The following is a 27,053-nucleotide window of genomic DNA, read 5'->3' on the forward strand; positions in this document are numbered from 1 at the left end:
GACCTAGATGTTGAAGAACATTGTTTTTCTCATCTTGAAAACTATAGGGGTCTTAATAAAAAGAATTTCAATAGAAAATTGACTTTTGAGTTTCCTGTCATCTACTTGCAGAAAAACAATGAGTATGTATATTTGATTATTAATGTGAAGTACTACCATTTAGCCACTTGCCACTGGCATAGTTAAGAAATTGAGGCACACCTCTGTCACTATAAATGTTTCTTGATGTTGTTGCAAATGAATCCGCAGCAGTGCCCAGCATGGACACTTCGTCTCACCTTTGTGAGCTCTTAAGATCATGTGCTTTCCTAACTGCATACCTTCCTTCACGTCTTTCTGTTACTCTAATACAGTGTCCTTTCTTCTTTGCTAGTCCAAATTCCAGTATGTCCATTAAGACCTAGCTCATGGCCTGTATAATCTTTGCCAGAAGAATTCCTAAACTATCCCCACACCTACCTTTGGATTCCTTTAGTAATAAATTGATAGTACTATCTTAAGATTCATACCCAAATTTGAAGCACATTCTCTTAATCTTGTTTAGATCATTTAGATTATAAGCTCTTCAAAGAGTTCCTTTACAACAACTAGCACAGTGCTAGACACTATTAGGTACTTAATGAAGGCTTGAATATTAAAGTAGTTTTGTCCTTACTGTTATCTACTCACTGGATTATCTGTGAGACTTATAAAATAGGTAATTTGAAATGACTTTGTTCTTACTGGTCTAGTGAAATAACTAAAGTCCGAGGTAAGCCAGAGCTGGCCCCTATTGGCTTATGAGAATCAGTGCCCATCTCTTCCCACCTATGAGTTCCTTGAGCTCGTGTTGGAAGCTTGAAATCTGCTATGGTGGGAGGATTCATACCACAAATCAAGGTTTAGTTAGCATGGTGCCATACAAAACAAAGCCCATCTGTCATTGAAAAATTATTATTTATTGCATTTACAGAAATACTGTACAGAAGTTATATTTTTAGAGTCATAAAAAGCATTTGATAAACTAGTACCCATTTATGATTAAAAAAAACAAACTCTAGGACTAGAAGGGAGTTTCTTCTTTTTTTTTTTTAAGATTTTATTTATTCATGAGAGAGAAAGAGGCAGAGACACAGGCAAAGGGAGAAGTAGGCTCCCTGTGGGGAGCCTGTTGTGGGACCGCATCCCAGGACCCCAGGATCGTGCCCTGAGCTGAAAGCAGATGCTCAACCGCTGAGCCACCCAGGTGTCCTGAGGGAGCTTCCTAATAAAAGGCATTTACCAAAAAAAAAAAAACAAAAACACTATAGCAACCATCATACTTAATTGGGAATTATGGAAAACTTTACTGCCCTGCTATCACCACTTCTTTTCAACTTTGGACATGAAATTCAAAGTTTAGGGAATAAAAAGGAAACAAAACTGTTATTCTCAGATGACACCGTATATATAGCAAATCCAAATTAATATAAAGTTAGAATTTGAATTTAATAAGATCACAGGATGCAAAGTTAATATGGTATTTATCTGAGCAACAATTAAGAATTGAAATTATTAAAATACCAATTAAATAGCCTCAGAAAGCCGCAGATAGCTTAAAATAAGTCTGAAAGACAAGCAGACCTTCATAGAGAAAACTAGGATACATTACAAACAAAGGAAAACCTGTGTAGGTAGAGAGATGGGCCTGTTCATGAGTCAGAAGACTTACTATTCAAGTGTCAGTTCTAATGGAGTGGATTCTAGACTTAATGTAATCTCAAATCTGGAGCTGGGTGATATATAGACCAATCTGTATATTTCTGTATATATTATATATATCTCCAAAAACAAAAATAGATGCTTAATAAATTTTGATGATTAAAAAGAAAAAATATTTTATAGTTTGAATCCATTTTTATAATAGTATATGTCTCCTAGCTGTATGTTCCTGTTCATTTATCCATATAATCATCCAGATATCTGTATATGTATGTATATATACAGATATGTATAAACAATTTATTTTCTTTTTTTAATTTTTTTAAATTATTTGTAAAGATCTTTATTTATTCATGAGAGAGACACAGAGAGAGAGGCACAGGCAGAGGGAGAAGCAGGCTCCACACAGGGAGCCTGACGTGGGACTCGATCCTGGGTCTCCAGGATCACACCCTGGGCCAAAGGCAAGCATCAAACTGCTGAGCCACCCGGGCTGCCCAACAATTTATTTTCACCTTATGTTCATTATGTTATTTTTGGGTAGTGAGATTTTGGTCGAAAAAAAATTTTTTTTTAAATTTTCTCTACCTCTTTTATCTTCAGGTATATTTTCAGATGTCACCTTTCCAGTGAGACATTCCCTGGTCATCCTATTTAAAATTGCAGTCCCTCCTGATGCTCCTTAGACCTATTCCCTGCTTATTTTTCTCTGTAGCGCTTATCATGTAACATACTGTATAGTTGACAGTTTTTCTTATTTGTAACTTTTCCTACTAATATGTGTGTTCTGTGAGAGCTGGCATTTTCTTGTCTTTTTTTTCTCTCTGCTGTATCTTAGTATCTGGAACAGTGCCTGGTGCCTGATGGGCACTCAATAAATATTTATTGAGTGGATGAATCTTTGTATTTTTTCTAAGTTTGAATACTTTGCATGAGCATTTATTATTTTTCCCCCTCCCCTGCATTTTTACTTTAAAAAAAGAAAATTGGGAATGAAAACAAATATGTCAAGAAATTAACAGTGGCCAAATCTGGGTGGTAGAAGTATGAATACTTGTTCATTTTTCCTTTGTTTTCATCTTTAAATATTTTAATTTCCCAAAGTAAGTAAAAGATTTTAAAGGAAGAGTTAGGATCAGTCAGGCTAAGAGCTGATCACAGGAATTTGTCTCCCCTTTTGGAACCCTATAAAATAATAGAGACTTTAAGAAGACAGAGTGAAAAAAAAGGACAGCAAAGGTAATTCATCAAATGTACTTTGGAGGACTGCTGTTCATCCAAACTGCCTTCCTGATTTTGGGAATGCCCCTGGCCCCACACTACAGAAACCAAAGCTGGAGATATCCTGTTTTTCTTCATCACTAGGCACCAGGTCCATCAATCTCGAGCACCACAACGATGGCAGGACATTAGAAACAGGATCATAGCAGCATCAATAGCATCTGACCCGCTGGGAATCTGGTAGCTTGTGGTGAGACAGCTAATGAAGTGCCTAGTGAAGACAAAACATTGAGTATCTCCTTCATAGCTGCTGTAGAACAAAAAAGGCATGAGAACTTCCAAGGACTGCTACTTGAAGTCAAGGCAGGGAGCGAAACCCAGGGATCTGTGACTATAAACATTTCTTGTATTCACAGTCCTAAAACAGGCAAGTGAAACTTTATGTTTTGATCTTGCAGGTTACCAAATAATACCAGTTGAATTCAGAGTCATCAAGTTTTGTGGGGGTTTTTTGTTTTTATAATGTGAAGGTAAGGAAATTTGGGAGGCAAAAAGCAGGGTGCATAGTATTGGGATGTGTATATTTATAAGGATTTGAAAGATTCTGAGTCTCAGGAAATACCTGGAACCCTATGGGTAGGAATGGAGTATTTTGGTTATCAGTTAAGAAAAGGAGAGCCTAGTTTCAGAAATTATTGAGTTTTACTTGAGTTCAGTCAACAGAGACTCTGAATTTAGCATTTTGGTTTGAGCTGCTGGGAGCGGTTTTAATTGTTTGCTTAGCTGGTTGAAGAAACAGCTTGACAATCAACCCACTCGGAACTCCATTAATATATAATGTAAAAAGAAGAACCCAACATCTTTAGGAAAAAGAAATGCTACCATGGATTTATATTGTGAGGACCTTCACAAGGCCTCCCTATTCCCACAGAAGATCCATAATCCAGTCCCTTAACCAAGCCTTTGACATGTGAAAGGAACACATTCCAAATTATTTAACTGGCTCTTTGATTTCATCAGAGCTGGAAAGATCCTTTGTAGAAGCCGATTAATGTCAACTAACCATTACAAGCCAAGTGGACTTGGCACGTTAGGCAGTAGACCTAGCATGATAACTGAAACAGTCTTCCCCACAGAGATCATAAGTGATAATTCAGTGATACGAGAGTCCTTAGGACCAAAGTAAATGAAGGTGCTGCTTCAGGTACAACCAAAAGGTACAACCAAAAAACTCCCAAGTCTGGCCTCCAAGAGGCCTGACCATCATGGCTTTAAGAGCTATTTTTTCTCTTGGTTTCTGTGGATCAGGAACTTGAGTTCTAGCCAGGAGCCATGTACATAGTTATGGCCAGACAGTGGCTGGGACTGGAATGGCAGAGGGCTGAAACATCTGGGGGCAGCAGGACATCTCTGAAGTCTCTGGGCCTCTCCAAGCAGTGTCTGCAGGGGTTGCTCAGGCTTCCGCACTGCATGGTGGCTTCCGGACAGTCAGGTTGAAGGCTTCAAGATCAAGTATTCAGAGAAGCAGAAACTCTTCCCTTTTAACTGTGGTCTCAGAAGCCACGGTGCGTCACCTCTGCCATACTCTTTGGTTGAAACGGTCACAAAAGCCCTCCAGTTTCAAGGGGAGAGGATGTAGATCCCATCTGTCACTGGGAAAACAAGATAGCATTGTGAAAGATACAGCCATCAAAAAAAAAAAAAAATGAACCAAACCTAAAAAATTGAAAGTGGTTATCCCTCATGAAGTTGAGGCTTTGAGGGTCAGGAACTGCTGATTTATATTACTGGCCCACTCTACTGTTTGTTTTATAACTACGGGCTGTTACTCTTGATTTAAAAATGAGACATAAAACATTAAAATCACCAAAAGGCAAAGCAATTGCATGGTTAAAAAAATTATCAGATATTATCTAAATTATGTAAGATGATATGTATAAAGAAAAAAGGAGTACGACAAATCTAGTTTCACTTAGAACTTATATGTACTTGGCTTCACCGCTAACATGCCTGCCCTCAATAAACAGTTCAGTTAAATGGATAGATGAATCAGCAATTAGAGCATAACACTTTGAGTTCAATGACAGATATGTATGGGGTACCAAGCAACTATGGAAGACAAGCATGTAAAGAAGGCACGAAAAGAAGCAGAAAGGCAAAACCTCATTTGCCATCCTTGGGGATGAATATTCAACTTTTTATTCTGAAACTAATAATTGAAAAAATTAAGCATTTCATCCTTCATTCTTGGTAGAAACAGAGAAAGCTGGTCCTTTATCTCTCCCTTTCCTCCCTCTCCCTCCCTCTCTCTCCTTCCTTTCTTCCCTCATTTCCTCTCCCCCTCCTCCTCTCTCAATGCTGTAGAGAAAATAGCAAAATTTAAACTATCCTGTGGCAACCTCAATGAAATAATTGACTCAAGCAAATATCAAAGGATACTAAAACTATTGCATGAAACGGAATATTGACTTGGGATTTGTTTCCTGTTTTCTGAATAACAAACCACTCAAAATCAATGTTGGCTTAAAATGCCATCTACTTTTTCTCATGACTCTGCAAATTTGGCAGAGCTCCAAGGAGAGGGCTTGCCTCTGCTCTATATAATGCTGGCTGGGATGGCTTGACTAGGGCTGAAGAATTCAAGATGGCTTCACTCATATTTCTAGTACCTCCAGCTAGGCTGGCTGGACCTCTTTGTGGTGTCTTATCGTTGAGTAGTCCAACCTGAGTTTCTTGGTGGCTTGAACCCAAGAGAGCAAAAAGAGAAGCTTCAAGGCCTCTTAAGGCCTAGGCCTAGAAATAAGGAAATACCATTTCTATCATATTATATTAGTTAAACTAAGTTACAAGGCCAGTCCAGATTCAAGGGATGAAAAGTGGTTTTCTACCTGTTGATAGGAGGAGCAGCGCATGCTAACAGAAATGGGAGGAATTGCTGGTGGCAATCTGCCAACATTTCATGGTGTCACTCCCAGATGATCTGCTAACTACAGAAGGAAACATGATCTTTATGATGGAGAGAGATGATTGTCACCACCTTACCCAAGAAGTCAAATTAAGTTGAGCAACACTTATAGGGGACATAAAGATATGTGCTACTCGGTAGGATGCAACACAAAATACACTTCTGAAGTGTTCCTACCAAAAATGTGTAATCTGAATCTAATCAAGCCATAGATGTAACTGCTGAGTTACAGAAAATTCAAGGGAGAGAGAAATAAATAACATCAAAAACCGATCAGTCATGGGGATCCCTGGGTGGCTCAGCAGTTTAGCACCTGCCTTTGGCCCAGGGTGTGATCCTGGAGTCCTGGGATCGGGTCCCGCATTGGGCTTCCTGCATGGAGCCTGCTTCTCCCTCTGCCTGTGTCTCTGCCTCTCTCTTTCTGTGTGTCTCTCATGAATAAATAAATAAAATCGTTTAAAAAAAAAAAAGAACCGATCAGTCAAAAGAGATTAGGACAACTACCGGATACTGGCCTGGTCTCTAAAAAGTGGATACCATTAAATAAAAGGTTGAGGGACTCTTCTAGATTAAAAGAAACTGAAGACACATAACCTAATAACCCACTGTAATATGTGAAACTTGACTGGAACCTGGTTTGAAGGCAAGAAAAAAAAAAACAGCTGTAAAAACCAATTAGGAGGTAATTGAAAATATATAAATATAAACTAGATATCAGATATTATGGAATTGTTATTGTCTTGGGTGGGATAATGGTATTGTGGTTATATTGGTGTGTATTGCACCGTTGTTTTTGGATGACACATCCCGAACATACACATAACGGGATGAGAGATGAAAGTCCCTGAAGTCTGCAATTTACTTGCAAGTCATATAAAGCAAATGTGACTAAGACTGAGGGATTAAGGATCATTTCTGAAGGAGGTGAAACTTGGAACTAATTTGAAAGAAACATAGTGGTAGATTCCATGACTGTTTCCCAAGCACTAACACAAACCCACAAGTAATCTATGAACATGATCATGGAACACCTTTGCTATGTACAACTGAACACTCTTCTGGCTGAAATGGCAAGACTTTTGGATATAGCCAATCCTGGATATGGGAATAGTTGTGTCTTGGAAAGTTGCCAGAACTCCAAGACTCCTGTCCTGTTTTCCCAAAGATTTCTATAAAATTGTCAGTGGACTTAACAGAATTATTTATGGCCTAAGACATCATATATTGCAATATTAAAAAGCTTTCATATTCTTATTTGAAATGTATGTCTTAGGCATTAAAGGTTCCTTTAAAAATCCATTGACAATTTTATAGAAACCTTTGAAAATGTCCATATTTAAGAAAAAGCGATTACATGAAAAAGTATCGGCATGCAGAGGTCTGGATTATTAAATGAAAACATTAATACCGAAAAATGGAAGAAATTGGTAGCAGCCACATGACAGAAGGTAGGCTGGTGTAAAAATAGTTCACAGGTGTGGTATGGGGCACAGCTCTGGCCAATCAGAACAGTGGACTGCTATCAACAGCTGCTCCTCTAAGGTGATTGTATGTACACACACACACACACACACACACACAAACATACACCCGAACACGCATCTTCCCTCTAAGAACATTAGTTCTCACAGGTTCCTTCTGCTATAGATTTGACTACAAAGTAGAGGAAACCCTTTGACATTTTTCTATCGACTTTAGGGGATGTTGAAATTCTGGGCACTGACCAATGCCAGGTCTAAATTTCAGTTCACAAATTCCAGTAGGCAAATAATACCATATTTCTACATCATCACTAAATCAAATCCAAATCACAGCGCTGTCACTGTTAATTCTTTATCAGGCCTCTCCCCAAAAGACTGCAGGAAAGTCCAAGAGGCTTCCCCGGTGCTCAGACAGGAGATAAAATTCCAGTGCACCAAGTCTATTACTGGCATTCTCTGCACTCAAGTCCACAGACATCCCTCAGCTCTCCCCTTCCACGCCAGGAACACAAGAGAAGAATCTTTGCAGAGGCTGGAAGCCTCAGTGCCATCCTATCTGTGGGTGCGGGTAGCTCCGACCCTCAGATTGTGTGAGGTGGGAGATTCCGTCCCCATTCCTTCCTGCAGCCAATGGAGTCTCCCTTTCCTCCACTTGCTCTAGTGACCTGAGAGATTAGGACTTGTTAGGGGGAGCCAGTAGAAAAGAAAATACTTTACAGGCCATTATGCTTTTGCTGGTTTACACCATACAAGGGAAGCCTGCCACCTTCACCTAACAGGGGAAGAGGAAGTCCAGAGAGAAAAAAACATCTCAATCACACTGCCACATACTGTGAGGCCATCCCAAGATGCTGTGAAAAAAGTTTGGAGCCAAAAGCAACTATCTCTCTGAGTGTTCATTACTACTAATTTAAAATGTATTCTTTATTTTCTCATTTTTTATAAAGTGAACGTTCGTTATCTTTACTGTAAAAAATATATGACATAAAACTTACCATTTTTTTCTATTTTTAAATGTCCAATTCAATGGCATTAACTACATGCACAATGTTGTGGAACCATCACCACCACCCACTTCCAGAATTTTCATCAACCTGAACAGAAACTCTCAAACAATAACTTACCACCCACCCCACCCCACCCCCAGGCCTGGTGACCACTGTTCTACTATATTTTTCTATGAATTTGCCTATTCTAAGTACCTCGTATAAATGGACTCATATGGGCAGCCCTGGTGGCTCAGCAGTTTAGTGCAGCCTTCAGCCCAGGGCGTGATCCTAGAGTTCTGGGATTGAGTCCCACGTCAGGCTCCCTGCATGGAACCTGTTTCTCCCTCTGCCTATATCTATGCCTCTCTCTCTTTCTGTGTCTCTCATGAAGATAAATAAAATTTTTTAAAAAATAGACTCATACACCATGTGTCCTTTGTATGTGGCTTATTTCCCTTAACATAGTGTCTTCAAGGTCCATCCATGTTATGGCATGTACTGGAACTTCATTTGTTCAAGCTGAATAATATTCCATTGTATATATGTATATTCCACATTTTGTTTATCCATTTATCTGTTAATGAACATCTATGTTGTTTCCACCTTTCACTGTTGTGAGTAACGCTGCTAAGGACGTGGGTATACAAGGATCTGTTTGGGTCGCTTTGGGGCATATACTTCGGAGTGGAACTCCTAGGTAGGTATATAGAATCATTCCATGGTGATTCTATGTTTAACTTTTTGAGAAACCGCTATAGTGATGGCGCCATTTTGCATTCCTACCACCAGTGCATGAGGGTTCCAGTTTCTCCACATCTTCCCCAACACTTGTTTTGCCCATTTTTGTTTTGCTGAGATTTTTTTATGATAGTCATGCTAATGGACATGAAGTGTATTTGTTATTTTTCAAATAAAAAAAATGTCATCAACAGTTTATGAAGACCAAGAATGAGATGTTTTGGAGTGATAGCTGTAGGACTGTAACCCCATCACAAACCTCTGCTACTCATTCAGTCAGTCATGGTAAGACGATCTTTATATTTTGATTTTGATATTTTTTCACCATGGACTTTAATTCTTTTTAATATTGCCTTAAAACATTGTTTATGTTGATTACTGATGATTTTGGCATCCCACCAAACTTTGTTACTGGATCAAATGCCTCAGTTGCTTCACCTTTGTCTTGTCCTGCCATGTTCATAGACTGGAAGTACAGTTGAAGTTACCAGAAGTAATGTCAAATTTAATTGACTAGAGCTTTTCCTTGCAAAACCTTTCAAATGAAGCCACACATATTTTATACTACAGCTTTTGAGAAGAGTGCCTGCTGATGTGCAGAAAAGATCCCATTTAGTACTACACACAGCATCAAAATATCATCTGGAATTTCCTAAATGACTCTTACACCAAAAAAATAAACTTTTTTGTACTTGGGTCTAAGTTCTAACCAGATTATTTAATCTTTTGGATAAATCAAATGCTAGAATTTGAGGAGAGTATGAGTTATGTTTTCTAATAAAGAAGGGAAGTTGTCAGGATAAGGGTTGGGTGATACGTGTTGTTACGAGTTAAGTTCTGCAGAAGCCAACAAGAGGAGTCTGGGGGGCAAGATGTTTACTACAGATCATCCCCTGTGAACAGAGGGAGGAGGGAGCAGAACTAGGCAAACAAAGAAGTAAAAATCTACAGTCTGGGTAGGGCACAGCATGGATGGCTCATCTCTGCTGGTGAGGCATCACTGGGGGGTTGGAGGATTAACTTTCAAAATGGCTCACTCACTCAGCTGGCAGGTTGGTGTTAACTACTGGTTGGGAGCTCAACTGGGACTGCACACTGGAGGCCTCCGTTTTTCACAAGGACATCTCCAGAGACTGCTTGAGCTTACTCAGAGGATCATGTATTAGTTCTCAGATTAAATGTCCCAAGAAAACCAGCTACATAGCCTTTTGCAACCTATTTTGTAAGTCCTGCAGTGTCCTTTCTGCCACAGTCCATTGATCAATTCAGTCCAAAGGCCAACCCAGGTCAAGGGGAGGGGACATACACCCCACCACTGGATGGAATTAGTGTCACGTTAGGAAAGAGTGTGTGCGATTGGAGATGTGGTGACTGTCTTTAGAAAATAGAGTTCACTACAAAAATAATTCTCCACATGAACCACTTTTATGCATATGTCTAACGAACAGCCTAACAGTTTTGTCAGTCTTTTTCTCTGTATTATGTTTTGTTCTGATTACATTTATGATTTTTAAGTCTGTGGATTCTAACAGCCAATCATTAAAGCTTGTATGTCGCATGTGTTTGTTTTGCTCAGGTATCATTTCATTTTTCTGACTGGTTTGCCACAGAAGGGATATAAAAAAGGCAACTGGACATTCAACACAGTCTGAGGAGCATTGAAGGCAAGGCTCTCAGCTGAGAGCAAAACGGGCAGGGCTGCCTGAGGGGTGCCAGCCAGCCCTGCATCACCCAGAGCGCTTGCGACCCAGAAGCAGCAAGTGCAGTGGAGCAGGAGACACCTTGATCCTGTCATCAGGCAGGAGTGTCATTTTGCCTCGTTGTTTCTTCAAGTCGGTCATTAGGTATTGTTTTGTTGGCCTCTACAATTACACCTCATTTGGCCCCATATCCCTCTATTCCCTTTAATAATGTCTTAGTCCTTTATAATAAACAGCGATAAAATGTATATACTTCCTCCTCTTTTCCAGGTCGCCTGATTTGAGTCAATATTTCTTCATGTTTACCTTCATGGAGCTAAATGTTTATTCTTCTATTACTTGACTTGGCAGCTTGAAGTGATATCTTTGGGTTTCAGTTATAAAGGACACCATTCATAAAATCACTCCTACCTTGCACATGTTTTCCTTCTTCCCCTCCTAAAATGTGTTTCTTTTATTATTCTTCCATTGTTAAGGTATATGCCAATGACATAGCATTCTGTTCTATAGCCCCTGCATTGGTTTCATTCTTTGTTCTATGGTTAAATATATTCATTTCAAAAATTCTCAAAAGGCAGCACCATACCTTTTCAGTCATCTTTTAGCTGGCTACCTACTGAATATTTGTGCCCCCCAAAATTCATATGTCAAATTCCAAGGCCCAACAGGATGGCATTTGGAGGTGGGCCTTTGAGAAGTGATTTTGTCTCATAAATGGGATTAATGCTCTTGTAAAAGAGACTCCAGAGAGTTCCTCCCCGCCCTGCCACCTGAGGACACAGTGAAAAGACACAATCTATGACAAGGAAGTGGGCCTTCCCAACCACCGCATCTGCCAGCGCCTTGATTTTGGACTTCTGGCCTCCAGAACTGTGAGAAATAAATCTCTGTTGTATATAAGCCACCAAGTCTGTGGTATCGTTTTATAGCAGCCCAAATGGACTAATAGTCTTAATATTTTCCTTAAGAAACACTCAAGGGAAAAGCATTTCCTTATTTATTACACATTCAAGGGGTGAAACATGGATTAGCTGGATACAAAACCTTGGCTCGACATTCTTTTTTTTGTGGATCTTATAGATGCATCTTTGTTCTCTCGTGTTGAATGACACCATGGAGAAATCTGAAACTAGCCTGATTTCTTTTATAAATAAGTGGCCTGAATTTTTTTGCCTGACTGACCAAAGTCTTCATTCTTTTAAAATCCAGTGTTTTTTCCAATGGTTTTGTAGTTTTACATTTATGTCCGTGATTCCTTCAGCATTAGTCAGGGCTCTCCAGAGAAACAGAACCAATAGAGGATTGATTGGTGGACTGGTTATAAGAAATTGGCTTACATGATTATGGAGGCTGTCAAATTCCAAGATCTACAGGTGAGTTGGCAAGCTGCAGACCTGGGAAGAGCCAATATTTCAACTGAAGTCCAAAGGCAAGAAAAAAAGCTGATGTTCCAGTCAAAGGCCATCAGGTAGGAATAATTCTCTGTTACTTGGTGGAGGGTCAACCTTGGGTTCTATTTCGGCCTTCAACAGATTAGATCGGACCCACCTACATGGGGGAGGATAATCTGTTTTACTCAGTCTACTGATTTAAATGTTTGTCTCACAGGGCACCTGGGTGGCTCAGTGGTTGGCTTGGGTCATGATCCCCGGATCCTGGGATCGAGTCCCACATCTCCCTCTGCCTGTGTCTCTGCCTCTCTCTCTCTGTCTCTCATGAATAAATAAAATCTTAAAAAAAAAAAAAGTTTATCTCACTATATACACTCTTGCAGAAAAACCCAGAATAGCGTCTGACCAAATATCTAGACCCTCCATAGTCTAGTCACATTGATGGATAAAATTAACTATCACACCATCTGAATTAATTTTTGTGAAAGGTGTAATGATCAAGTCGAGGTTCATTTTTTTTGTCTATAGATGCCCAATTGTCACAGCACCATTTATTTAAAAGGCTACTTTTCCCTCCATTAAGTTGCTTTTGCATCTTTGTCAAAAATCAGTGTGATGTATTCGTGTAGGTCTGTTTCTGGGTCCCATTGATGCCAGTACCACACAGCCTTCATTATTATAGCTATACAAGTCTTGAAAATCAGGTAGGCTGATTCCTTGAACTCTGCTCTTAAATTTTTTAAAAATATTTTATTTATTTATTTGAGAGAGAGAGAGAGCGCGCGCATGTGCATGAATGTGTGTGATGGGGTTGGGGAGCAAAGATAAAGGAACTAGAAGACTCCCTGCTGAGTGCAGAGCCCAACGTGGGTGGATCCCAGGACCCTGAGACCAGGACCTAAGCCAAAAATCAAAAGTCGGATGGTTAACCAACTGAGCCACCCAGGCACCCAGTCTGTTCTTCTTTTATTAAAAAATTTTAGCTATTTTAGTTTCTTTGCCTTTACACATGAATTTTAGAGTACTCTTGCCTCTATCTACAAAAAATCTTTCTGGGATATTGATAGAAGCATATTAGAATCCATTTGGGGGAAATGTCAACTGTGATAAAATACACATGCCATGAAATTTACTATCTTAATCATTTTTTTAAGTTGACAGCTCAGTAGCATCGAATACATTCATATTGTTGTGCAAATATCATAACCTTGGTCTCCAGAATTCTTTTTATCTTGCAAAACTGAATCTCTTTACCCATTAAGCAGTAACTCTCCACACTAGTTTCCGCCCAGCCTCTGGAAACTGCTATTCTACTTTCCTTTTTACTTTTTCTTTCTTTCTTCTTTCTCTCTCTCTTTCTTAATCTTCTCTTCCCTACCAAGCCCCAGACTCCATTAGCCACCATTTTGCTCTCTGTTACTATGAGTTTTTCTTTTTTCTACAATCCCACATATAAATCTGATTATGCAATATTTGTCTATATTTCTGTGGAATCTTTCTATATTCACTTGGTGTAATGTCCCCGGGTTTATTCATGTTATCACAAATGGCAGGATTTCCTTTTTTTAAAGGCCAACTAATATTTCATAGTATATATTTTTAACACATTGTCTTTATTCACTTATCCATTGATAGACATTTAGATGGTTCTAAACCTGTTGGTGAAGCAATGTAGAGATGGGATGAATATAGACATTGTCCTCTTGTACCCTCTGGAGCACAGAATGCCAATAAGAACTTTTTTGTGGGCCAAAAAATGACAGAGATGCATTTTTTTTTTTTGCATCTGCAGATGGCTGTGGGGCAGATTCCCTGCGAGGAAGGCCCAACACAGAACTGGTGCTTGGACTGATGCTGGTCCTGGAAGGCTACAAACAGGTTTTCACAAGGACAGATACACTCTGGACACTCTGGACTGGGTTCTGCATGCCTAGAGGTAGGTGCAAATGCTCAAAACACTATAAAAGGATGGGATCAGAAGATATTGCACCAATTCGGACCACCAATTCCATTTCTTCAGACCAAAGAACATACTTTACAGCCCACAGTGTCCAACAATGGGCAAAGAGATATCACATCAGATGAACGAATCATGCTGCATATCATCTTGAGTAAAGGTCTAAAGGAGAGTTGGAACAGGTAATTGAAACATTTGTTGCCTAAAATGGGAGAGGGAGGGGTAGCTGGGGAGGGAGGGCGGCTGGGTGGCGAAGTTGGGCAAAAGTCTGAGTCTTGGTTTCAGCTCAGGTCATGACCTCAGGGTGGTGAAGTCAAGCTCCATGCTCTGAGCAAGTCTGTTTCTCTCTTCCTCTGCCTCTCTATGCCCTTCATTCTCTCTCTCTCTCTGGAATGAATCACCGTTAATAATAAAAGAAAACAAAATGGGGCAGGGAGAGATAAAGACATGTAAGGCTGACTTATGTGTCTTCAGGAGTGTGTTGCTCACTTTGATAGATCTCTCCACTTTTCTGGGGGATCTGGAGGGAGTGAGGGAGAATGCCAGTATGACTATGCAGTTCTTCCCATGGAGAGAAGATGGTATGACCATAATTTCTGCTTTTTTTCCCTCCACATTGCCTCAACTTTCTTTTTTTTTTCTTTTTTTTTCTCCCCGATGCTGTGATCCCAAGGACCAGGGCTTCAAATGAAGGTGCTAGAATCAACGATCATTCCTAAGCAAGAAACTATATTTTTCAACCTTTATACTAGAATTCCAAGACATTGACAAAGGGCGGGGAGGTTATGCATTCTCTCCACCTGATGAAATTGGGATTGATAGTGAAGGCAGTTGTGTTGCCTCATGGTTGAGAAAGCCCACAAGCTGTATGCCTGTATCACCGTACCCTCTATGAATGGGAATGGACTGAGGGGGTCCACTCAACTACTAGCAGTGCTGGCAATCTGGAACAGCATAGAACTAGGCTCAACCTAGTGTTCCTTCCAACAGGGGAAAGTGTGAGTAAAAACAGAAGGAGAAATAGTAGCTGCAGGTAAAAGAACAAATAAATGGGTGATGCAACAAGTAAAATCCAGTATGATGTTAACACCTTGACGGAGGGTCATAGCAAGAGGTGATATTGTCTCCTACAAGAGTCCAGTTAGACCAGATGTCTTAGCGGCTGGACACCACTCCTTTATCTAGAAGCTGATAGAGTTGAATGGAAACTGCAAACCTGTGAGGGATTGCTTTGGGAGACACATGATGTGATGATGAACTGGACCAGTTGTTGATGATTGATTGAAATTCCAGTGATATGCCACTATCTTTCAACTCTTATTTTTCAGGCCATGTCTACTGCTGTGACATATTGGGGTATGGTGTAACACTGGCAATGTCTTATCAGTAAGATTGCATTACTGATATGGATGGCCGGATTTTTTTAAGATTTTATTTATTTATTTGAGAGAGAGAGAGAGAGAGAGAGAAAGCACAGAGGGAGAATGAGAGGGAGAAGCAGACTCCCTGCTCAGCAGGGAGCCTGACTGGGGCTCAATCCCAGGACCCTGAAATCATGACCTGAGCCGAAGGCAGATGTTTAACTGACTGAACCACCCAGGTGCCCCTTGATGGTCAAATCCTGGGAAATTGAGTTAAGAGCCTCCTACTCTACACTGCCTCCTCTAACTGTTAGGGCATATGTTTGTTTTGCTGTAGGAGAGCTTTGGATAAAGGCCAGGGAGTGACCTGTGCAGTAAAGAATCTAGGCTTGCCTCAGAGTCTTCTCAGAAGAGAAGGGCTAGCCTCTGTCTTTGGCTTCTTGGAGGTAATCTGTGCCATACCTGATAGAAGTACCTTTGTTTAAACGAGGGCAGGCCAATCTGTACTTTTAAGGTGGAGGTTGATCATGCCAGAAAGACCAACGATGTGAGTTAGGTGGAAGGTTGTATCAGGCAACATCAATTGACCTGAAGACTGTGTTCAGCCATACAGGCAACATAATGAAAACTCCAATAAACACTCTGGACATTCGATGAGTTTCCCTGGTTTGCAATACTCCACTCTAGTATCACACCACCCATGCTGGGAGGGTCACGTGTCCTGACTCCATGGGAGGTGGCAACCGGAGCTTTGCAGGTGGAGGCCTCCACACTTTGCCCTATGTACTTCTTCTCTTGGCAGACTTTGTCGTGAATTACAACCATGAGAATAACAGCTCAATGCGGGATTCTGTGAGGCCTTCCAGAGAATTACCAAAAGTGAAGTTGGTTTGGGAACCCCTAAATTTATTTCTTAATTTTTTTTTATTCTAGGGAGGAACCCCCAAATTTGAATTGGTGTCAGAAGTTTTGCGGACTGTGCCATCAAACCTTGTCATTCGCCTAACTCTGGGCAATAAATTAAGAGAGAAGAAAAAATTAGATCACTCCCTTTGCCCCTTAGCTCTTTCCTATTTCTGAAAACAAAAACAGAAAGGTAAAGCAAGCAAACTTCCGTGCCTTATCCAAATAAGGATATTTGGATATCACAATGAGATGCCACAATGAGATGCCACACCCCCTGGAAAGGCTATAATTAAAAAGACTGATAACAAGTATTGGTAGGGATGTAGAGAAACTGGAACGCTTATTGTTGGTGGGAACAGAAAGTGATGTGGCTGTTTGGAAAATATCTGGCAGCTCTGGTTAAGGATTGAATTACTGTAGATCCAGCCATTCTGCTCCTAGGTATGTATCCAAGAGAAATGAAAGCATATGTCCACACAAAATCTCATCCATGAATGTTCACAGCACTATAATTCCTTTTTATTTTTTTTAAAGATTTTATTTATTTATTCATGGGAGACAGAGACAGAAGCAGAGACCCAGGCAGAGGGAGAAGCAGGCTCCGTGTGGGGAGCTGGATGTGGGACTCGATCCCGGGACTCCGGGGATCACAACCTGAGTCAAAGGCAGATGCTGAACCAGCGAGCCACCCAGGTGCCCAGCACTGTCATTCCTAACAGCCCCCGAATAGAAACAACCTCTATGTCCAGATAAATGAAATGTGATCAATTGATACGAGGGACTACAAGTTGGTGATAAAAAGAATGAAGTGCGGTAGCATTGTACAGCAGGGATAAACCTTGAAAACATTATATTAAGTGAAATAAGCCTGACAGAAAAGGCTGCATATAGCAGAATTCCATTTATACGAAATATCCAGGCTGGGCAAACCTAGAGACCTACAGATGGGTGATAGCCTAGGGACTGGGGGGGTGGTTGGGAGGAACTGGGGGGGGGGTGGCTGCTGAAGGGTGCAGGACCTTTTAGGGTGGGGGTGTGTATCACTAACCCAATGTCCTAGATGGACGGTGGTGGTGGTTGCAGGAGTCGGGGACTGCGCCAAACACCATGTATTGTGCAGTTTCAGTCGGTGAATGGGATGGGATGTGAATTAGATCTCCAAAGCTGTTTGTTTGGGTTTGGGTTTGATCCCCGCCTCGGGAAAGCAGATGAGCTCTGAAGCCCAAGCCAATTCGAGCCGAGTGGCTTCCTAAACTCCGCGGAGGCCGCGCGGGGCCCGGGAGGTCGGCTTCGCGTCGGGGCTCCCACAGGCGGCGGGGGGCGCCCCGGGACCGCGCGCCCCCGGGCAGCCGGCCTCCGCGGCGCTCCAGGGGCGCGGGCCCCCCGGTCCGCCCCCGCCCCCGCCCCCGCCCGGGAAGCGCCGCCCCGCCCCGCCCCGCCCCGCCGCGGTCGCGCCCTCCGCCGGCTCCGCCTCTTCCCCTCCGGCCGCCGCCCCGCCCCGCGCCGGCCGCGAACCCAAACAGCGGCTCCTGCTGCGCGCGGCCGCGCGTGACCGCCGCGCCGCCGAGCCCCGCGCCCGCCGCCCGCCGCCCGCCCTCCGGCCCGGCCCGGCCCGGCCCCGCCGAGCGATGCTGCTGCTGGCGGCCGCCTTCCTCGTGGCGTTCGTGCTGCTGCTCTACATGGTGTCCCCGCTCATCAGCCCCAAGCCCCTCGCCCTGCCCGGGGCGCATGTGGTGGTGAGTGGCCTCCTGTTGCTGCGCCGCCGCCGCCGCCCGGCCCGAGGCCCAGCCGCCCGCGTCCTCTCCCCGCCGGGGCCACCTGCCGCCGCGCAGCCCGGCCGGTCCCCGCGGCCCCGGGGTGGGGGTGGGGGTGGGGGTGGGGTGCGGGGGCGCACGGCGCGGGCCCGGCCGGGGTGCGCGCTCGGGGTTCCCGAGGAGTCCACCGAGGAGCCGAGAGGCTGGGAAACTTTGCCAAGGACACCGCGGTCGGCGGCGGCGCGGGCGGGGGCGGGGGCCGGGGCCGGGGCCGGGGCTCGGCCTGTGCGAGGACACACGGAGCAGCTGCGGGAGGAGACTCGGGAAGTGACTCACCTGGGCGGGGGGCGTCGGGGCTCCCCGGGGCTCCTCCCGGGCTCCTCCCGGGCTCCCCGGGGCGCGCTGGGCCGCCGCGCGGGCTCCCGGACGAGCCTCCGACCTGCTGGCGCGTAGGCAGGAGCCGGGAGCCGACGCCGGCGCCCCTCAGATTCGCCCCGGAAGCTCGCGCCTTCGCCTTTGTGCAGGTGTCCGCACCGCCTCACCTGCGCCCGCCGCCTGCACCTGCTCCGGCTTCTCGCCCGAGGCCCCCGCCGGCCCCCGCAGCCCCCGGGCGCCCCGCCCCGCGCGGGGAGGCTGCAGTGAGGAGACCGGGCTCCCGGGCCGGCGGCGCCAGCCTGCCCCGGTGACCCAGGCGCGTCCCCGGCGGGCGCTCCCCGGACGGATGCTCCTTTAGTTCACGGTGCTTTAAGCCTGGACAGCAAGCGTCGGTGCATGAGAAGATGTGTTTTTTTTTCCTCTTCTTTAAATTGTCCTTTGTAAACCTATGAAGCCTGTTTCCAACGCCTGCCACCCCCCACCCCTGCGCAAGGTAGAGGAGGTTAGTGTCCGCTCGTTTCAGAAGCGAGCGAGAGACGCAAAACTCGCCGCTTAGGCCGAATGCTGCAGGTGTCACCTCTGCCAGAGGACTTGTGCCCCCGAAGCGTGGCTCTGAGAGTTGCAGTCGTTCAGAAGTTAGGCCTGCAGAGCGTAACTTTGGAAAAAACGCAGAGCCCCAAAGCAGGAACGAACATTTTGGTTCAGTATTTATAAAGGAGTCGCAGTTAACCTTGATTCCAGTCCTTCCAGTTTCATTCCGCTGCAGGCCCTGAGTAAGACCAAGTCTGATGGGGTAAACGAAAAAGACTTCTCTTCACCGTCCCACTTTAATACGCCACTATAAATAATGTGAGGATGACATGAATAATTCACATGATGTCACCATCTGTCTTCTTTTTTTAATGTCATAAGACAAGGGAAAGTGCAGTTCTTTTTCTTGAGGTTTGTTAGGAGCGGACCAGGTGGTGCTAGGAGAGGGAGCTAACGTTTAGAATGTCTGCCTGTGTGAAAGCAGGAGCAGGCTGAGGTCATAATTATTTATTGCTTTCTATTTAGAACTAGTGTAATCTCCCTAAAGACAGGGGCAAAACTGCAGAAGTATTGCAGGGTACGTATGTATGTATGTATGTATGTATTTATTTATTTATTTTTTTAAAGCTGTTTGATGGACTTGTTGAGAACTGGAAAATCAGGTCTTCCCTTTTTTGGAAATGGCTGGGAGCAGTTCTTGCAGCAAACCACCCTGTCTCTTGTCCTCGATAAGGGGTGTCTGATGTGATGAAAGAGACAGTAAGAATAAGATAATATTTTGCATTGAATGGCAAAGTGATAAGGAAAGGGAATTAAGCAGTTATTGCGAGTGTCCCACATCTGGGCCCAACTTACCAATTGTCAGGCAGCCCAATCCGTATTTCCTGCTTTTCTCAGTCATTGTGAAAATCTCTTCCATTTTCTTATATCATTCAGAATAACACAGCCTAGACTTGGCTTATGTATATTCTTAGATACTTTCGAAGCATCAGAAGGTTAGTTTCTCATGAGCTAAGACCGAAAGATTAAAGTCTTCTTACCCTTGTTCTTACGGAAAAAACTTAGGAGTTATCAGGTTGGACAGTATCTTGGCTGTGCGGTACATGAGCACAGCTAGCTTACCCACCAACAGTCTAGATGAAACACAGCAGTAATAGTAAAAGCACTTTAGAGCCTATAAATTTTCTCAATAACCTCATAACTTCAACTTCCAGTAATTTATTGAGTAACAAATAGGGAAACTACACATTTTTTTTTTTTTGGCATTGTATTCCTCAGAGAAATCGTACCACTGTACCATTTTGCAATAATGTAGGCTGAGGGTTTCTTTAGCAGCTGCTTATGAGGGTTCAGTGCTCAGAGGGAGGGAGATAAATGGGACTTGGTGCTCGTTCTCAAGGAGCTTACAGTCTGGTAAGGGAGCTAAGACATGTGCACAACGGAGGAAGCGACAGGGAAAGGACAGGACTGAGCCACAGAGTCAGGAAAGCTTCTTGGAGGAGGGGACCTTAGATCTGGCCTCTGCAGGACAGGTAGGATTTGGATAGGTAGGTATGTGGGGGATGTTGGGTGGAAGAACACTGAGGCAGCAACACCATCATACAACAGCGGGGGGGGGGGGGGGGGCTGTTAATTGCTATGGAATTGGAATGTGGGGTGAAAATTAAAAAGCCAGAGCCCCCATGAAATATCTTGGCAGCAAAGAGCTCCTCAGAGGCAATTGTTTAGCTGAGGCAACAGGTAGATTTTTTGACAGTAACCTTCTGGAGAAAATTGGTTAATTATCTGCCAAGGAAGCCTCTTCAGTGGTGAAGACTTGGCTAAAGGGAAGTAGGGAAGCTGAAGCATCCATGGAGATTGGGACATTGTGGAGGCGTGGCTTCCTGGTAACTTTAAAATAATTGAGATGGGATCAACCATGTTCATTACAGCATGACTAATACCTAATGGTGAAATATTTGAAATCACCCGAATGTGTGTTGTATGGAAGTCGACAGCTAAGTTTCAGTTTGGCTCCTTAACGTAATATTGTAAAGCCATTTATTAGTTTTTTTGACGTAAGATATTTTGACATATATATCCTATCATATAGGATATGATCCCATGTAAGGTCAGCTGCCTATGTGAAACTTTACCCCCTTCCTTCACCTGACAACCTGGGGCCCTCCACTCTCTTGACCTGTATTATATAATTTGCATAGGAAAAATGACTAGAAAAATAATATTACACCTGTCTTACTTAGATAAGTATGTAGCAAGTCCTTCCTATGTGCCAGGCACTGTGCTAAGTGCTAGGAATGTAGTGGGGAGCAGAAAGAGAGTAGGTATTTTAGGGCATTTATGAGGCAGGGATAGGAGAGATGGTTGTGAATCAGATAACCACACAAATAAATGCATGGCTCTTTGAGTCTGTGAGTGCCATAAAGTAAAGGGAAAAGGATGCGGTGCTGAAAAGTGGGTTGAGGTTAGGGAATGGGCAGGTGAAGGTTTTCCTGAGGAAGTGATGTTTGAGCTGAGATTTATTTATTTTTTAAAAATTTATTCATTTGGTGGGGAGGGAGGGAGGGAGGGAGGGAGGAGGGATAGAGGGAGAGAATCTCCAAGCAGACTCCCTGCTGAGCACAAAGCCCAGCAAAGTGGGACTGGATCCCACAACCCATGGGATCATGACCTGAGCTGAAACCAAGAGTTGGATACTTAACCGACTGAGCCACTCAGGCACCCCTGAGCTGAGATGTAATGGGTGAATGGATGCCAGCCAGATGAAAGAAGGGCAGGGGAGATAGAATGTGCAAAGGCCCTGTGGTTGGAGGGAGCGTGGAACTCAAAGCCAGTAGAGCTGTGCTATAGATTATGGGGGAACAGTGCAAGAAGGAAAGCTTTCCCTTTTGGTATTTCCATATGATCCTGTATACTTTTTTAAGAAGCGGTCATGTAAAATATTAGAAGATCTATGCAAGTGGCTCTTCTCTTGTGAAGATAGTCACACAGGAGATAAGCAATAAGGAAATAAGATTCATTTGAATTTGGAACCAGAGGTAGACTAATGGCTTACTTATTAGCTCGAGTTATAGGGCACTTTCCCTCCAGTAAACGCAGAAAAATATAGATGTGCAATTTATAGTTCAGTACCAAAAACAAAGCAGCAAGACAGTAAAATCTTTCATGTCTCTGCTTAATTCATTCATCGAGTCTGGGACGAGGAAACTACAATAGCTAAAAATCTGTCTCTTGTAGATTGGGTTTTAGAGCCCGTCCCAGTTGTTTTAAATAAACTTCCCAGAGAAGGGAAATTGCAAGAGCTAAGATTTTTATTATATTTGCTTTTAGGTTACAGGAGGCTCCAGCGGCATTGGAAAGTGCATTGCTATCGAGTGCTATAAACAAGGAGCGTTTATAACTCTGGTGGCACGAAATGAGGTACGTCTTCTGGGTGTGTTATCATGGACTTGCTTACTCAGCTTTTGATGAGCCCGAGAGGCTGGGCTTGTGCTTAGGGGTCGTGAACCTGGGCGAGAAGTGGCTCATCTCTCTGGTTTGAGGTGTGATCCTGGAACCCCTGGTTGTTTCTCATATTCAGGGCAAACACTTCTTGGTTGAAGTCAGGTCGGTTCCACAAATATTTATTTAGTTTCCACAACGGTTGAGCAACATCAGAGACGCTGCATGTCGAGATGGTCCATGTTGAGATGGTTGGGGCGGGTGCACACCTGCTGTGGGGACCCTGGGGGAGGGCCTCCGCCTACGCACCCCTGCTGAGCCGATTGCGGGGCTGATCCCCAGTCCTTCAGGATATGCAGGTGGTTCCCTGGAATTTGCTTATTATGGCGATGAGGTACATCTCTACCAAAACCGGACTCCATGGGAAATCTTGCTCCTTCCTTCCCAGCAGTGTAGCAAAACGTGGTTTTCTGTGTCAAGTCAACACAAGGTCTGCTTTGCTGTGCTTTGCTTTTTTCTTTCTTTTCCCTTCCCTTCCTTTCTCTTCACTTCCTTTCTCTTCTCTTCTCCTTCTCTTCCTTTCTCTCCTCTCCTCTCCTCTCCTCTCCTCTCCTCTCCTCTCCTCTCCTCTCCTCTCCTCTCCTCTCCTCTCCTCTCCTCTCCTCTCCTCTCCTTTTTCTTCTCTTTTCTTTTCCTTCCCCTCCCCTCCCTCCCCTCCCTCCTTTTCCTCCTCTCCTCTCCTCTCCTCTCCTCTCCTCTCCTCTCCTCTCCTCTCCTCTCCTCTCCTCTCCTCTCCTCCCCTCCCCTCCCCTCCCCTCCCCTCCCCTCCCCTCCCCTCCCAAGGTCTGTTACTCTTGCTAGAGTCGTTTCCACATCCAAAGCAATGACACTGTATTCACATGAACAGTTGTGAAGCCCTCTGGCTCCGTGGAGGCGGGGGGAGGTGACCACGGCCGTATTGTTGTCCACTGCCGTTGTTCTGTGCTTGGCATAATGCTTGGCTCCCAGAGGGTGCTCAGTGTGGAGCTGTGGAGTGAAGAAATGAAGGGAGGGTTGATGGAAGGGCTGGGGATGCCAGCAGGGCATCACTGCTGGGGGACTCTGGACTCACCTGTGCCACAGGAGGGCAGTAGTAGGTGGCCACTCAGGTAGGGGTGCACAGCTGCCAGGGAGAGTCTGGGGGGGGGGAATGTTTAAATATTGGCCTAGAATTAGGCTTTGATGTTCATTATTCCTTCTTAAAATCGAGAACAGTGGGATTGCTACCTTTCATTTGTATCCTGACATCTCTAACAATGAATTTACTTTGACATCAAAGCCACTTTATGGGAAGGAAAATATAACTTTAATAAAATGGCATTTGGTGAGATTTAAGCTGTGCCGATATTTGATACAAGGCAGATGAGAAGGAAGCAGGGGAGACACCGGGTTTGAGGTGTTTCAGAAGCTCCTTCTCTGGTCCTTGCAATGCTAGACATGAATGAGCAGACGAGCCTTCTGGTATCCAGAAATTCTTTATTATCTAATATAGTTGTTTATTCTACTTTTGACAAAGGAAAGTTGTGTGTATCTTTATTCGTAGAACAAAATTATTATAGACACACCCATGTTCAGAAAACCCACGTCTTTCCCAAGGATTCGCCTCCTCCTTTGTTCTTCTCTAGCTGTCCCGATGTACTGAAATTACAACTTTTTGAACAAATTAAGAACTGTAAACTGATATGTCTCTCTCTTTGAAAATGAGTAAAACAAGCAAAATTGAGACCTTGGCAGAGTTTCTCAGTTTCAGGGTAGCTTTGCTTGTCTTAAGATTATTCTCGAAAGTTGCCAGGATTCGGTTTTCTCAATGTACCTGAAAGGTGATTTTCACTATATTTGCTTTTATGGTAGAGGAGGAAAATATTGGACAATCTCTTATGAAAGCACTCTTGATGTGAAACCATGTGAACTCTTAAGTTTGGGAAGCACTGCACAGCCATGTGGTGGTTCTTGTTTTATATCACAACCAAATAATGTCAGATCAAAACATTTATTAGAGTTGATATGGTGCCCATCAGCAATTAGTAGTGTTGATTAGGATTTTGCAGTTTCTTTGTTTTTCTGTTACCTTTCAGAAAAACTTAATCATAGCCAAAATAACTTTAGAGCTTCTTTCTTTCGTAGACAGTGGCCCATAGCTATGCAACATAGGTGCTGTCTCGCGTGTTTTCTAGAATTTAATAAATACACAAATAATTGCTTTTTCGCTCCATTTAAACAAACAAGCAGACAAATAGACAATCACCAGAACTAATTGTTCTCTGTTGCTTTCAGGACAAGCTGCTGCAGGCAAAGAAAGAAATTGAAAAGCACTCTATTAATGATAAACAGGTATGATCAGTCTTCATGATGCATTTTCTGTGCTAATCAACATAGTTGTGGAAAGGGGGAAAAACGGTTATTTCAACTGTGAATAGTTCATTGAAAACGTGTAGGGTTTTTCCTAATTAAAATACATATTAGACTGTTTTTGAAAAAGGTGAAATCATTTGAATTGTCTACAAGTTCAGGCCATTCCCCAAAATGTACAGACTTTGACTTCCGTGCACCAGTGATCACATGTTTTTACAGAAAATGATCTCAATTATTTATTTAAGGTGACTTCATACAAACACATAAGTGGAAAGGGGTACTAAATTTTTTTGGGGGGGTTATGGCATTTTGGGATGAATAAAATGGCGTGTGTGTGTGTGTGTGTGTGTATATCTTTCAGTATAAAACATAACAATAAGTTACTATGATACTCCTCACCCAGCTTAAGAAATGAGATTTTCTGGGGCCCCTGAAGCCCCCTCTGGGTGCCCATATCGCCCAGTCTCATTCCTAGAGGCAACCCCCAACCTGACTTTTGTGTTGCTATGCTTTTTTCATAATTTGACGAGGTGGTACGTGTGACTCTCCGTAGTATACTGTTTCTTTCTGCTTCTCTTTGAACTTTATGGCATCATTCTTATTTATTTGTTTTTTTTTTTTTTGTCTGCATTCCTGAGGCATACCTCACATACTATTCAATTCACCTGTGTCAAGTGTACAGCTCAGTGGCGTCTAGCGTATCCATGGAGTTGTGCACCCAGCACCAGAATCCATTTGAGAATTTTTCCATCATCCCACCAGGAGAGCCCAGATCGTGTCACTCCCTGCTTCCCCCTTCACCCCTCACAGCCCCAGGCGATCACTAACCTGCTTTCTACCTCTGTAGATGTGTAGCACGTCGTTTTTCTGGTACTTTTGTGCAACTTGATCTCTTCGCTAGATACTGCTTTTGAAATTCCTTGCTGTTGCTGCATAAAATCATAGTTTGTGTGTGTGTGTGTGTGTGTGTGTGTGTTTTAACTGCTGTCACACATTTTCTGAATACATATATACTACCTTTTGTTCATCAATTCTACTGTTGGTGGATATCTCACTTTTGGTGTTTTGGCTAGTTCGTTTTATTTCTTGCTGTCACTGAAGTTTTTCTACAACACATCTCTGTGTACGTGTGCAAGAATGGATGGTGCCTGGAAATAGGATTGTGGAGTAACAGTTACAATGCATGTGCATCTTCAACTTCACTGGCGTGGGGACATGCCCACTGGTAGTACCCGCTGCCCTGGTTGCCCTGCATCCTGCCAACACTTTGGTATTGGCACATTTCCTAATTTTTGCCTTTTGGATTTTTTTTTTTTAAGATTTTATGTATTTATTCATGAGAGACAGAGAGAGAGAGAGAGAGACACAGGCAGAGGGAGAAGCAGGCTCCTTGCAGGGAGCCCGATGCAGGACTCGATCCCAGGACTCCAGGATCACGCCCTGAGCCAAAGGCAGATGCTCAACCACTGAGCCACCCAGGTGCCCCTCAGATGGGTTTTAAATGCTGTTTCACTGTAGTTTTATTATTATTTTTTAAAATGTATTTTACTTATTTATTTGAGAGAGCACATGAGCAAGCAGGGGGAGGAGCAGTGGGGGAGGGAGAGGGAAAGAATCTCAAGCAGACTCCATGCCGAGTGTGGAGCCCAATGTGGGGCTCAATCCCACCCCCTCAGATCAAGACCTGAGCCAAAAGCAAGAGTCAGACGCTTAACTGACTGGGCCACCCAGGCGCCCCTCACTGTAGTTCTAATTGCCTCTTTGCTTCACCTCCAAAATATGTTAGAGATCTTCCCATGTCAGTAAGAACGAATCGACCTCTCTCCTGTAACTCCTTCAGCAGAGTCCAGGTGCCCAGCGTATATGGTCGTTTCCCTGTGCGAGGGCTGCTTGCACTTCTCTGCTCGCGTATCTGTGCTGCAGGCAGAGAGCCTTGCTTGTGAGATTTTCTCTCCTCCGTGGCCTCTGTGCTCCCCTTCCCTGCAGTCCGGGACTGTTGGGAAGCTGCCAGCTCCGCAAATCCCTCACCTTTCCCCGATTCCTGGAAGTTCTGATAGAGAAAGACGTATCCTCTGAAGCCATGGAGCGTGAATGCTGCTGGCCAAAGGCCAGGCCTGCCGTCAGCACCCTCTCTCTGCCCGGACTTCTTCACCGTGACTCCCGTCCCCACTT

General features: G+C 43.7%; 2 protein-coding genes and 2 long non-coding RNA genes across 4 annotated transcripts in view; 3 read left to right on the top strand and 1 right to left on the bottom strand.

The window, feature by feature from the left end:
* Positions 1-2,574, top strand: part of VPS4B (vacuolar protein sorting 4 homolog B) — a 34,157-nt gene extending 31,583 nt beyond the window's left edge. Inside the window, exon 12 of the mRNA XM_077890745.1 lies at positions 2,284-2,574. The gene's annotated coding sequence lies outside the window, so the exon portion shown is untranslated. The remainder of the gene's footprint in view (positions 1-2,283) is intronic.
* On the bottom strand, positions 785-19,554 carry LOC144310201 (uncharacterized). The gene is made up of 2 exons (XR_013375888.1): positions 18,480-19,554; positions 785-4,553 (listed from the first exon to the last, which is right to left on the bottom strand). It is a non-coding gene; the product is annotated as an uncharacterized LOC144310201 (long non-coding RNA).
* LOC144310196 (uncharacterized) lies at positions 8,811-12,232 on the top strand. The gene is made up of 3 exons (XR_013375875.1): positions 8,811-9,359; positions 10,651-10,918; positions 11,045-12,232. It is a non-coding gene; the product is annotated as an uncharacterized LOC144310196 (long non-coding RNA).
* Positions 17,963-27,053, top strand: part of KDSR (3-ketodihydrosphingosine reductase) — a 37,941-nt gene continuing 28,850 nt past the window's right edge. The window contains exons 1-3 of the mRNA XM_077890895.1: positions 17,963-18,125; positions 22,380-22,469; positions 24,804-24,860. Coding sequence (XP_077747021.1) covers positions 18,018-18,125; positions 22,380-22,469; positions 24,804-24,860 — 255 coding nt within the window. The 5' untranslated portion in view covers positions 17,963-18,017. The remainder of the gene's footprint in view (positions 18,126-22,379; positions 22,470-24,803; positions 24,861-27,053) is intronic.

This window comes from Canis aureus, chromosome 1 (assembly GCF_053574225.1).
Source record: "Canis aureus isolate CA01 chromosome 1, VMU_Caureus_v.1.0, whole genome shotgun sequence".
Classification (NCBI taxonomy): Eukaryota; Metazoa; Chordata; class Mammalia; order Carnivora; family Canidae; genus Canis; species Canis aureus.